Genomic DNA, 14297 nt, shown 5'->3' on the forward strand with positions numbered 1-14297 from the left:
AATAAAAAGGTTTGTCTTTGTATTAGCATGAAGAGTTTTTCAGAGAATTTACCTGGGGTAATTTTGCTACCATCTTAAGCTGTTTTCATTGAATTCTCAAATGTTCTCTAGGCCTTGGTGTTGTATTTGGTGTTGGGGAACATATGAACAGTCCTTGCCTCCTTGCCATCACTTCATTTGGTGTTGGGGAACATGTAAACAGACTCCTTTATCTCAGTAAGGCAAGCTGACTTGTCATGTCTGTCCTTACGGCCTCCCAGCTAAGGAAACAGATATCTTTCACTCCAGCATGTTTCCCAAACGTAGGGAGTGAAGTTTGATGAGCTCGGGTTGTTGTCAGCCAAATCCTCTGGCCCGGCTGTTGTGGTAACTCGTGAAGAATGTCTGATGCGTTTGACATTGATGTAAACCAGAGCGTCTTAGAGTAAGCAAAAAAATTTTATATTCTGAGAATTTGAAGACACACCCTCATATTTTGTTGTGTGCCAAGTCTTCTGACAGGGTCTGTACTTTTTTTTGACAGCAAGGGGAATCAACAAATCTTTTCTACTCATTATCCACAGGCCCATTTTCCCAAATGATAATGTTCTCATTGCTTATGTTGCACCAGATTTAGACTGTGATATCTAATGTTTTCTCCTCTTTCTTCCATGTCTTCCCTCCTGATGTGCCGATGCTGTATTGCTGTCTGTTGTCGTCATCATCATTTGTCATGTTGGATGAAATGTTACAGGTATGTGTCTTTGCTGTATATCTGAAAACAATAAAGGAAGCAAAAATTAGTTGCATGAAGTAAATATTCCTTTCTATTTGTTTAAAACTGTACATATATGAGTGCCACACCGACATATGTACACATACAGTCATGACAAATTAACATGCTGATATGGACATACAGCCTTGCAGTACAATACATCTAGCACACCCAACCATATAGTAAAATAGTGCCACCTTTCAGTTGTGATGAGAATTGCACTTAACTCATACACCAAATAAAGTGATTCACAGAGATTAGATGCTAAACAGATAACTTAGTTACTTACTCAGGGCTCGAAATACTGGGTGCATGTGCACCCAGGTGCACCCAAAATTGGAGCTGTGCACCCAATTATTTTTTGTGGGTGTACACGGTGCACCCAAATATTTTCTTAGGTTTATGTATGTAAAGATATCAAAGTACACTAGTATACCTCATATTCTTGACATCTAAGTTAGAAAGATATTAAAAATGTCTCTCATGGTACTTGCTTACGATTTGATAGCTTGAACTAAGTTTTATTATCTGGTTATTGCTTAAATTTAAGTGGTGCACCCAAAAATTTTTTGGTGCACCCAACTTCTTAAGCTGGGAATTTCGAGCCCTGCTTACTGAAAAGTGACTTATCACAAATATTGTAGTGAAAAGTTAAGGAGATATGATTATTGTGAGAAAAAGATTCATACATCGTGGGTGTTGTAATGTAGAGTACAATACTTCCATTGCAGGGCTTTAGCCAGCTCGAAACTTTTTTCCGTCAGCCAATCGTCGAGAAAATTAATTAGAAGGACCAACGTCCTTGGAAGGACTGAACTGAGACCTTGAAAAACGGGTTTTAATGAGATTATCGTATGCGAAAGGGCACCGACACACATTGTCAACAATCATAACAATAGCAAAACAAACAGTGTGTGGCTTTTACGGCCGTGGATGGCGTCCCCAAGCCGCCTGAAGCTTCCACCAAGGATTTTTGTCCGTCAAGGTTGACGGATTGGTTTGAAAATTTTTCCGTCAGACGCAACAAATTTCCGTCAATTGACGGAAAAACGGACGCTGGCTAGAGCCCTGTTCCATTGTCAGATGCAACAGTTACACTTTGTTTATGTTCCCGTGGTGAAAATAAACAAAAAGGCCAGGTGAGATTGCGGGCAGGTCCTGTTTCACAACAATCTACTTTCAGATTGAATGTTTGTGTTCACTTGGTATTCCTGTATCAGACTTCTGTATGAAGCCATGCTTTCTTTCCTCACAAACTTGATTATTTTTGGGAGGTTGAAATAAGATAAGAAACATGACTGTAAGCTATGTTATAATTTGCAATGGTGTCATATAGTTTTATTGTGGAAATGACTCTATAGGTAAATTATTATGCTTTGTTAAACAAATATATGGTAGGAATGGAAAATGATAAGACTTTGGACAAAGTCACGTGACCATGAAGCTAGCTGTGTAGCTATTGATTCTATTTTATTTAAACTTATTGCAATGTGTAAAGGGGGCCAAAGAGATGTACAAGCAAATTATCAGTTTGTTCATTTCTTTCTTTATTCATTTATCTATAAGACTATGTGCATGCACTTTTAACCTTCGTGAGACAGGAACAACCGACAATAAAGTTAATAGGAGGAGGAAATAAGATGTTTGATACCTTTTATGTTTGACAAATTGATTGGATAATTTTGTTCACAGATTCCACTTTCTGTGCAGTTTCTTAACAGTTTTATGGAGATTTACTTATGTGGGGAAACAGTATATAACACACAGGAAGAGGTTGTACAGCGGTAGTCCACCCTAGAAGGGTGGGAAAGTAACCCTGTCCTGTAGTGTGATACATCAGGACATTAAGTTGATCTTAAATCTCATCCACTTTACCAGTTCCCATGACCCAGAATGGTAACCTTAAACTTGTCTGCGATAATTGATTTCAGGCTGAACTTAAGACTATGATTTCCAAGTACTATATACAGTGTTAGCCTCCACAGGTTGCTGGAAAAATAGTAGAAATTGGCTAGCCTGGTATCCAGCCGTAATATAGCTCCCGAGTCTCTTCTCTCCTCTTTGCGATGCATTATGTCTGGCCCCGGTTGATTTGAAATCAGTTGGAATTTAAATATCATGTAATTCCAAAGAGGAGAGAAGAGACTCGGGAGCTATATTACGGCTGGATACCAGGCTAGAAAATTGGCCAAATAAGACAGAAAACACACCAGAGGAGTTAGATGGCCGAGGAGTACAGTTTGCAAACTGTAGAGCCTGGTAGAGGCTAATACATCTGTGTAGTCCACTGGTTAGTGACCCTGCCTCTTCATGTTACTGGAAGGGTAGCAGTTCATGTGCTTGTCAAAAAGAGCTTGTGAAATTTCCAGACACCATCACTCTCCAAGCAGAGGTTGATGGGAAAACCAATGACCCTTTTTCTTATATGCCATCTGGGTTAGCTGACAGGAAAAGACGGCATATACGGAAAACTTTTCCCCTTCAACCTCTGCTTGGAGAGCAGGTTGATACTGTAGATAGAATTTCTCTTGTCTGTCACAACCAGTGGAAGAGCTTCTCTTTAGTGCGCTTAACTGGTTAAGATCACTTTTTCTTTTAATACACATAATTTGTCAACCTCATTATCCTATTGCTGAACTCCCTACTGATAACCAACACTATCGTTTTCCTAGCATTGTTTGTAGTTCTATGACCTCTCCTTTGTTGTTTGACCTTTCATTGACCTTACGACCTCTTCTCAGGAAAGACCTTCCCTGAAACCTTCCATGTTCTCCCCAGGTAGAACACAAACTGTAATCATAGAATTAGTAATACAGGAAAATAGGGTTGGTTGAACATGGCCCTGCTGTGAGGTCCAACATGAAAGAGCTACTGATCATGTTTGGGGGAAGAGGGTACACTTCTATAGTTTCAAAAGGGCTGCCAAAAAAAAAACCAAAACCTGTGAAGTGTGGACACTCTTTTTGACTTGTAACATTTGATTTATTGACAGGTGTTTTAATTGTGTGAATCAACACACATAGATAGCATTGTATGCAAGCACTTGAAATTGAAAGATTCTCAAAAACATTCTTTTCAAGACATTTTCTATTCAGCTTTCCTTCTTCTATTATCAAAGCCAAGTGTTCATGACACAGATCTTCACAACAATTTTGTTTCATTTTGAATTTTTATTATGTAGGCAACGAATGTGGAGAAATCACACATCAATTAAACAGAAATCACAAAACTATTAAGGGTAGATCCTGATATTGATTATCATTTAATAGCCTATCTAATATCTTAAATACCAGCCAAAATCTTTTGATTTTTTTTTACTAACAACATCCCCCAAACAGGTCTTAGTTCGTAGTTTGATATCTTCAGGACAAACTGCACTATATCATTCTCCATCCTAAGGTTGCCAAACATTTTGTATCCAAGGAAGGAAGTGTCAGACTCCTGCAGGAAGAGAAATTTTGATGGTCTACATCCCCCCAAAACAGTTATCTCTGAATTTGACATCTTCAGGACAAACTGCTCTATATCATTCTCCATTCTAAGGTTGCTATCCTCCAAACATTTTGTATCCAAGGAAAGAAGTGTCAAACTCTTGCAGGAAGAAGGGAAGTCCTTGACTGGGAGTGATTTATGTAGTACAGTTCCTCTGTGACATGTAGGTCCTGGTCCCCCATTCCTCCACATTTCCCCTGACTAATTGTTTTTTCATGGCCTTGGTACCAGAGGATCCTGTGATGAGGGGAGAGGAAGTTTTGGGAGTTGGGGAGGTTGTTGTCCCACACTTGTTGGCCTTGAAAGTGGTGTGTTCCATGTAGGTGGCCCTTGTGTAACAGTGGGGGTTCAAGTAGTGCTAACTGACCATGCCAAACGCCTGTCAGGCTTTTGGGTCAGTCAGTTACGCTGCTAGTGTTGTGATTCGGACGATTGAACCCTGGCCTGACAGGACATTTGTATATATTGTTTATTTCTGTTCTACTCGCCCCTTTTGTGTATCACTTGTTACAAGAGAAAAGTGTGTGCTGATCAGATTTCTCATAGATGTATTTTATTTTACTGGATGTCTTAAAAGTGCCTTATAAGAGATCGTGACTTGTCAGGTACCCCAGGTAACTTTTGTAGCCAGGAATCTTTTTTGTCGTCTTCGTCAGAGACTGCGTCTATGATTGGTTATCTTACAATGAAAAATTACCTGATTCAGGTCATGCCAGAGTATTGCCTTCTGCAAGAGAATTTGTATGTACATCAATTATACCAATAAGAATTATGGATGAAATTATCAATACAGCACAAATTGACCTGCCAAAGATTGAAAGAACATCATGATGACACCCAAGGTTTGGTTGGTTGAAATCTTTCAACAGCTACACTATGTGTTCCTTCTATTTTTCGTTCTTGTTGGAAAACAAAAATAGGGGCATTCCTTGTTTGCAAAGCGTGAATCGACGTCAGAGTGCTGCGAGTTCCGCGAGTCTAGACCGTTGTCTAGACAAACCCAGGTGATGTGTGAAGTATTGTGTGCAACACTACTGTAAATGCAGAAACTTTTGCGGTGGTTTAATGTTCACGGGTTTTCGTGGCAGCCGCTTCACCGCGAACTTAAAACCACCGTGAACCTTTTTCCATGGCAGTAAGAGACTACAGTGCATGGTGATACCGCGAATTTAAAACCACCGCGAAAAGTTGTTTTTCTGGCTACGGCGAAATATAATCCCCGAGATCTTAAATGCATTTACAGTATTGTGTGCAACATTACGCCTGCTGTCAACGACCTCGGCTGTACAGGAGTGCAGATGTTGACATGTTGTGCAACAGTCAGGAAATGACAGATAGGAAAAAGCTTGCATTTTGCCTTCCAGCAATTTGAGCTATTTCCTTGCAGACTTCACAAGAATAAATACTGTAGAATGTTAGATATTTATCATTCTCATGTTACTAATATTCATATTGTACAGAAAGTTTAGATCCTACTTGGTCTATATTTTTAGCAACTATTATGCAAATTATCCTTAAAACAATTTAAAAAGGAAGACAAAAGTTCTCTATGTTTGACAAAAAGGTTTTTATCTTCACAACCAGACAAGTACTAGTGTCTTGAGAGATGATTGAGTAGTATTTTGTCTTCAACACACTTTCTTTTTTTGGTTGCACTTTTGTTCTTCTTTGGTGGCGCTTTTGTTCCTCAAGAGAACCCTTGCACAAAAGAGGGTAGAGAAAATAGACATCAATTTCTTCATGGCTTTGGGCGTGAAAGACCCCAGGTAAAACTACACCCTGGGAAAAATTGGTAAGAGAAGGTTTGGAAAGTCCAGAGGGAAGATTGAGAGGAAACAGCACATGTTACGGGTCATCCATTTTGTAAGACAACAGTCTTCAGTGGACTAGATCTGTCTCTGAGGGAAAAGCATTTAACGCCATGTCATGGGAATAAAGGTAAGGGATAAATCATGAGTGAAAGTGTGAGGAAGTGAGAGCACTCTTCTGCCTGTACTCTTGTGTCTGGTACCAAATGTTAAAGGAACCCAGGTCACTTATCAGAAGAGTTTTGGTGACCCATTGTGCTTGTCTGAAAAAACAAGCTGTAGTGAAGCCCTATACCTATACTGCTAGCTACTTGAAAAAGCATCATGCTTTGCCTTAATTGAGGATGACTGCCTTTAAAACTTTACCTTATATATAAGTGTTTCACTGAAGGTACCCAGGAGACCCTGGGAGGAAATTTAATTAGTGATGCTTCCTTCTGGCAGATGCCAAGAAAGAAACTTTTTATACTCTAGTCTAGATACAGGTAGAGATTGAAGACAGAAATGATACCCTCTAGATCTACCTCTACCTTGTGAACACTTGTATATTCGTCAAAATCCCCACAATAATGTTCTGACTAGAATAATAATGTTCTGACTACTGTTCTGTTCTTCTAATAATATCCATGTGCCAAGAAATTATTACTGACATGTGACCAGACCAAACCGACTTGACGAAACGTCCAACCCTTGCAATATAGAGAACAACGGACGCTAAACCGGTTAGTGAGTGAGTGAGTAAGTGTGTGATCATGCTGTTATATACTGTAATTACATCCTTTAGCATCTAGCCATGGCTTCCACAGTTCTGGGAACCCCCAGCCTCTTGCCCTGATGCTGTTAATCAGTTCAACACAAACTTGACCTTGAGACCTTTGAGAAGTGGATACTTTGGGAAAGTCTTGCCCACATGAGCTGTAACAACAGTGTGGGGCCAGTGGGAGTGACCAGCTCTGAAGGAGCTCCATTGTTTCACTGCTTGATTAGTAGGACAGAGGTGGAATTGGTTCTTATAGGGGATTCCTATGATGCCAACAACAAACCTGTTTTAGATGTAGTAAAAGCATTCTGTTGGGAAAAATGTAGGAAGTCGTTTCTAGACACTTTGTACCCTAGATATGCAGGATATTGCCTTATTAGCTGAGATTTTAACTGGTTTTGTTTGTTTAGCTAGGCATAGCTGGTATTTCCGGTAGGTTATGTACATGCCATCCTATTTAGTTTGCTGGGGCTGCCATACACAAGTACAAGTACTCGTTCCTTCATGAAAGCTGGGAAGAGGACAGCAAGAGGATGGTACCCAGACAAAGCAAGATTTTATTTTCAAACTCTACTAGTACCAATACTGCACTGGTAACTGTGACTGTTTCCATGACAATTGACAAATTCTGTGAAAAAAAGGTATCATTATAATCTCCATTCCTCAGTTTTGATAAAATATGAAGAAAAGTTTAGAGCAAAGATTATGCCAGACTTAGACTTATTCTACTCCACTGGAAGTGAATAATTTCTTTCACTCAATCCCCTTCGTAATTACTTATCGCCACCAAACAGACAGCGGATCAAGAGATTTGCAGGATTATCACAATTTTCTGCCTCTCTGGTTTGCAGGATTTATTGTGTTAATTATAAACCCACCAAGAGGTAAACATCAGCACTTTTCTGCTTGTTAAATAAAGAAGGGAGGAAAGTTGAATCCTCTGTCATGCACTGCTTGTGATTTCTTCCATTTTTTATAACTATAAGTGAAAAAATGTAAATTTCTACACCAGAATAAGATCTAAAAAAGATTAATTCTGGATGGTTTAGAGTGACAGCCATCACTCTTCTTCAGCATCAGTATAATGAACATGCAGAACAATCGATAAAGGGAAAAATTTATTGAAATGTACATGTACATCTATTGTACTGGAAATTTGACACAGCCAAAGGTATCGTTCTATGTTGAAAAAAATCAAGGTAAGGTGCTATGGTATATCCCTCTGTCTATGTAAATGAACGAACCCTTGTAGGTACGAGCATCCTGTAGAACGTTGCTTGCAATTTATAGATTTATAATTGCTGAAAGCTAATGATCTTGGCAGAAAACAGTAGACGATCTCTTTATCACAGCAGCGCAGCTTGTTTCTCCTGGTACCCGGTAGATCGGAGATTCACACGGTCGATTTTGAGTGGGATGAAATCCGAGGTTGGTTGCGGATTTCAATCAAGAAAAATGACATCTGTTCGATCCACTAATTGATGTTCGTCCATCTGGTCTTCAGTGGATTATTTTTTAATTGCTTCGTCCTGAGCCTAAAACTGATCACTGGGAAATTGGTGGCCTAATTTTTTCAAGGGAGTTTATTTCTAGTACCATTGGAATAGTCCTGTACATACATGTACAGCACATCTATATTTTGTAAGGAAATACGCATTTTACACTGTATGTAGAGGCAATTTGAGGTGAGAGAGAAGAAATTGTTTTGCAGATCTATGATTAGCTAAGTGACATAGATATTCAATTCTTTCAAAACATTCTAAACTTTGTTTTGACTTTCTAGATATGTGCTTGTTTTTATAGAGTATTAGACATATTCACGATGCCAAGTACAATGTTCTAAATGGTGCAAAATGTTGATATCATTGTATTTTGGTTATTTAAAATATTGGTTAGTTCCCTGGGGTGGAATGCATTGTTTGATTTACTTAATGTTATTTACCAAAATACCTTTAGTGTATTGGGAATTCCACATAATATAGAAAGCCTAGGGAATAGATATTGAGCATAATCCATTTAACATTTGCTACCTAATTTTGAAAAGACTCACTCAATAAGATAATGTCTTTACAAGGTCGCTGTAACCAAATAAGTAGGGTGTCTGGGAAATGTTTAGGGCTGTGTTGGGGGTATAAACAACATCGAATGGCTTAGTGGCTAGGCTAGTGGACATGAGATGGAGATGTTATGTTTTTGATTCCTAGCTAGATGTTATGTCCTTGGTAAAGGCTTTTAACATGTCTTTCCTCACTCCTCCAAGGTGTAGAATGGGTACCTGACTTTGGTTCAGGAGGTAAGAACTGTAGGAAGGAGAGGAATGAGCTGTACCTTCTATTACCTTCCAAGAGGATCTGCATGCTCTTTTCCGTAAGGCGTAGGCAGCCTATTTTTATTTCTCGTAACTCGTAGCGAAGCGACCAAATTTAGCGTAATTGCCTTCCTTGATTTTGCGTAATATGTAGGGGGCTCTTTTGAATTCAGCCTAAATCGTTGTCGGGACCCTCCATGCAGACCCTCTTCTGAAACACAATGATTTAACAACCCACTGCCTCTACCAGTCTCAAGTCAAAGGCCACAGGGTGAACGTGAAAATCATAATGTGCATTTTAGCTTCTATTACTTTGTTCTTTCAATTTTTCATGATTATCATTCTGTACTCTATCAGACTTCTCTTTACCCAAGTCCTGATCATGTACCATAAAGACATAGATTTATCAGATTTGTTTAATTAACGAGAGTTATTTAATCAGGTCTGTCTCCAGTCTAGGATCTGTCCTTCTGTCCAAGGATGGGTCCTGCAGAGGGGGCTGGACAAAAATCTTCAAGACAGGAGACAGTCCAGTATTTGATATAATAGAATAAATTGAAGCTACTTTTAGAAGAAAAAAAAAATTGATGACATATCATCACTGTGTATTTCCTCACCTTGTTGCTGCCTGATTGAGTATCTAACCTTGTTGTCCTGTATTTATTACATCTATAACCCCATAGTCTCCCCTGTGATCTCCTGTCCCCCAATCTGTCTAACTGATGGAGCCAGCCTCGTTGACTGCTTCCCGATGAAGCGCTGCTATTGGTCAGTGCACAGGCTGGCCAAATGAATGTTTTCCTTTATCGTAAATTGGCTATTTCGTCAAAATGAACATGAGACAGTATTTCAGGATTAAATCCATCCATCGGATTTAGTTTGTCGTAGAGAGATTGCTGAAAGACGGAATTCCAAGCCAGGGAAGACTTTTTTCTTTCTTCCAATTCAACAGTCTGGAAACGCTGGCAATTTTCCAGATGCTGAGTCACAAATGGTGTCTTCAGTGGAGCCAGAAGTTTGTCTCTTAAATGATTGTCTCGTTGTCTAATTCGTCTCAAATGTGTTGATGTGTCTCGCGTTCACAGCGCTTGAAAGGCGCCGAGAGCCGATGGCATAAGGCCAGTAAACATATAACGTTATTTACTGTAATTTGCCTTCGTAGATGCTATCTAACCAGATGGCAAAGCTGGCCATGAATGTTGAAGAGGTTTTTTCGTAGCTGATCTGTAAGAAACATCAGCTTTAAAGGGAGCAGCCGCGTGCAGGCATTTGTCTCACTTGCCTGGTAAACACTGGCGGGTTGGCAATTTGTGGCGTTTTTATGCAGCGCCTGCTAGAATTAGATTGCTTTTTGAATAACTGGGCCTCTGGGCTGGAGTGGCGCTGAGAATAGGTCCCTTTTGTGAACTGTTCATCGCTGTGGCTTGGAGATATCTTGTTCTTGATTCGAAGACATTGCAGTGTTCGATATGACTTCCTCTGGTGAGTTTTGTGAACTTTGTTTGCCTAGAAATATTTTACTTGAAATTTGACAAGCTAATTATGAAAAAGAGAAGGTGATAATGTCTGCTAGTCTGACTTGTAACATTGAATTTTTATTAGATATTCATATTGTGCTGCAGTTTGTTGTTGTCAAGCTGTTAAATTGATTGAAATAGTGTGGTAGCTCTATGTGTAATTCTAGTAGAAGTATGTTATTGGAAAAAGGGAAAAGTGAGCCAATCAGTTTAGTGAAAAGAGGAAAGTGGAAAATTGTGTTATCTTGAATTGATCTCTTTGAAGAAATTTTTTGCTCAGGAAAAACATTCTGTCTTTTCTATGTAAACCCTTACAATGATAAAGAGAATTTTTCTTGCATCCATTTAGGCATATTGAAAATGTATTAACAAACGTTAGATCAACATAGTGATACAGCGATTGTTTTTATGACCTATGGATTTAGGTCATGGAGCCAATTTCTGAATTTCATGCATGTTGTTTAGATCAACGTGTTCTTGTGTTGCATGTTTTCCATAGCGTTATTCAGAAGGACGATATGTGTACCAGAGGATCAGGTCCGTTCCTTGTCACGTGATACGGCGTCGCGCGAAAGCCTCGCCGGGGAAAGCCTGGCGGAGCTTACCTACGAGGACTGGGTGTTCTTCCAGTGTGTGCAAAGACAGGTATTGTCTTACACTATCTGTACTGTTAATATTCCTTTTTGAACCATGCATCCCAACTATTCTCACCCTTTATGTTAAAGACGACATTGGCCAATATACATTTCACAAAGGAAGAGCTTCAAGACATTTTCTTTCTATGACCGGATAGCTGTATTACTCATCGAGCTCCTCTATATACAGAATGGATTGATCCAATTGTACAGATTTTGATCCAGGCAGCAGGCTATACCATTGTCATAGAGGGAGGTTTTGTCACATTTGTTGTAACACTTTCCTTGGTGCTGAAATGCCATCCAACCACCTCCCACATCATTGGTATGCTGTGGATTGATTCTTGTGTGGCTTCATTATACTTATGCAAATGAGGGGCTTTTATGTTGAAGTGTTCTAATTGATGGGGGCTTATCAGTCATTTTCTGGGGTGGAATTTTAAAGGCGTGGAGCGAATTACGAAGTAGATGCGACGCAGCGTGGATTGAATAAAAAGGTAATGCTAATACATGATGATACAAGTCAAGCTACTGTTACTGTAATTCACTTTGTCTTCTCGGTACCAAACTTTCACGGTCTGAGAAAATTTAACTTGTTCTCGGAACTAAATGTTCACTGTCGCAGCAAGTGCACATAAAAAAAGGCTGTGAATTATTTATTATCAGTAATGATAAGTTCACGTTACAGTCGTCACTGTGAAAACCGTGAACATACCAGTACATTGAAAAAAATCAGGAATTACAGTACCTCAAGTATTACTGAAAGGATACAAAGTTTACTTATCAAATGATTGACACTTGAAAGGAAGGCTGTCTTCAGATTGGCTGTAGAAATGGTAGTAGTATAGTGGAAGTTATGGTTGCAACAATCAATAGTATGTTTGTTTTTTAGCATAACGTATAAAGGGTATGACACTGTTTTGTGCAGTAACTATACAAACTACCTAAGAATGGACTGTAAGGTTTGATCCACTCGACTGGGAAGGACAACAAGTATTTTCAAGAAGTGTGGTGGGTTCTTTAACATATATTGAGGTGTGATAAAAGATAACAATTTTGACAAAGACAACAATTTTAACTAACTATCAGTTGAAGCCAACAGTCTATGTATTGCAGATTCAAGCAAGTACATATATCACAGCTAGTACATGAAGTATTTGTTCTGGTAAACAACATGGCCTTCCTCATAATACTGTAAATGCAGAAATGTTCGCGGTGGATTAATGTAACGCGATAAATGTGGATTAATGTAACGCGAACTTAAAACGACCGCGAACATTTTTCTATTTTGGTATTAGATTGCAGTCTATGGTGTTACTGCGAACTTAAATCCACCGCGAAAAGTCCTTTTCCCCGCTACCGCGAAATTAAATCCTCGCGAACTTTAATGCATTTACAGTACATGAATACAGATTCAGGTTCAAAGCTGAAACTCTGTATTCATACCAGGTTCTAGTCGCACTAATGAGAGCCTTGGGTTCAGTTGGGAAAATTTACGAGGGTACCAAAAAAACTACCAATTATCATGCTCAGTCAGGGCTCGAAATAGGTTTTTCTGCGTATCTGCACTGTTGTAGGTAACATTGAAATTTACCTTAATAACATTTTTGATCTTGTCATTACCTATATCCATTGTACAGGCAGGTTCTCCTAATTGATTCAGCACCAACTTGTCTTGTTTAAATTTATTTTTCTGTTATCCATTTTGTACTTATGTATGTAATGTCGTTTACTATTCTTGTTTTATGCGTATGTTTCTTGAGTAGAAGGCTTAACATAAGCAATTTGTGCTTTCCGCCTCATACTCGCAAAATATATGTGAATAAATAAATAAAATAAAAAATTACCTGCAACAGACAAATTTTACCAGCACCACTCTGAATTTAGGAAGTATGGATCATACTAAAATTGTTCAGGAACCATTGCTATTTTATTCTTATATATACTTCATAGGTGGTAACGGTCAGTGCAGCTAATAACAATCCACATACACCTACCTCACATGACATTTATGTATAAAACCCAGTACATGGACCAGTAAAGATTAGGTGCAGGTAGACACCAGAAATACCTGCACAGCTCCAATTTTACCTGCACTAACCTGCATATGCAGGTGGTATTTGGAGCCCTGTTAGTACTCTCGGAGCAGTCTGCATCACATGTTGTGTGTAATTCAGGTCTGGAGCAAGGAGAGTCAAGGGAGCGTAAATGGTGAAATTTTGTAGAAAGCACCTGGTGCAGATAACAAGATAAGATCATTGTAGGAATGAATTATGATGATGAGGATGTCATAAAAACATATGGATGTTTGAATTAATGTTGACATTCGTGTTGGAAAAAGACAAGATTGTGTTTTTTTCAGGTCTATATGAGTCTACACTTTTTTTACCCAATGGTATCCAGTTTTATTCTGACATTCATTTAAAAAAGATAGTCTAGTCAGCGTCTGTGAATGAATACTGTAATGCCTCTTTTTAGCGGGGATTTGGTTTTATAGTTTGTAAAAAATCAACATTTACATTTAGTGTTTTTACTCCTTCTTTAATAACTTTTGGAACTTACGGTACTATGACTCGTCTGAGTCAGTGGTCTGCCAGCAGATTCTAGGAAACAGTGCAGTACTAATTGCGTTTAAAAGTGCGACTTTGACTTTGAGGCCAAACTTGTGAGTCATGTATGGAAAAGCAGCCAGATGGCTTCAGGCACAAATCATACTTAAGGCTAATTTTGACATTGACTACAATTTCTGAGGACTGACTTTTGTGCATGATTCCTTGTAATGCCTTTTGCAGTTGAATTTGAACTTGAAGGTGGCACTTGGCAGGAAGCAGAGTGGACAGAACCAATGCTAACCGTGTTTGGAGACCCGAAGGCATCCAAGTTCTCAGTCCTGTTCTCATCATCAATAATGTAATGGTTGCAGATGGCATTTCAGAAAAGTTGTTGCTGATAATTTTTCCCATTGACACAATCTTGGTCCCCTATGTTGTCTTATTGATAAACAGAAAAATAGATGGATCATT

General features: G+C 38.9%; 1 protein-coding gene across 19 annotated transcripts in view; it reads left to right on the plus strand.

The window, feature by feature from the left end:
- Positions 1–14297, plus strand: part of LOC118406541 (neuron navigator 2-like) — a 239444-nt gene that overhangs the window by 62509 nt on the left and 162638 nt on the right. For 16 of the 19 annotated variants that reach the window (XM_035806608.1, XM_035806604.1, XM_035806605.1 and 13 more), the window contains exon 1: positions 11111–11284. The exons of the other annotated variants lie outside the window; for them this stretch is intronic. In XM_035806608.1, coding sequence (XP_035662501.1) covers positions 11126–11284 — 159 coding nt within the window. In that variant the 5' untranslated portion in view covers positions 11111–11125. Of the gene's footprint in view, positions 1–11110; positions 11285–14297 lie in introns of those variants that run through there. 19 annotated transcript variants of the gene reach the window in all.

The sequence above is a fragment of the Branchiostoma floridae genome, chromosome 19, assembly GCF_000003815.2.
Source record: "Branchiostoma floridae strain S238N-H82 chromosome 19, Bfl_VNyyK, whole genome shotgun sequence".
Classification (NCBI taxonomy): domain Eukaryota; kingdom Metazoa; phylum Chordata; class Leptocardii; order Amphioxiformes; family Branchiostomatidae; genus Branchiostoma; species Branchiostoma floridae.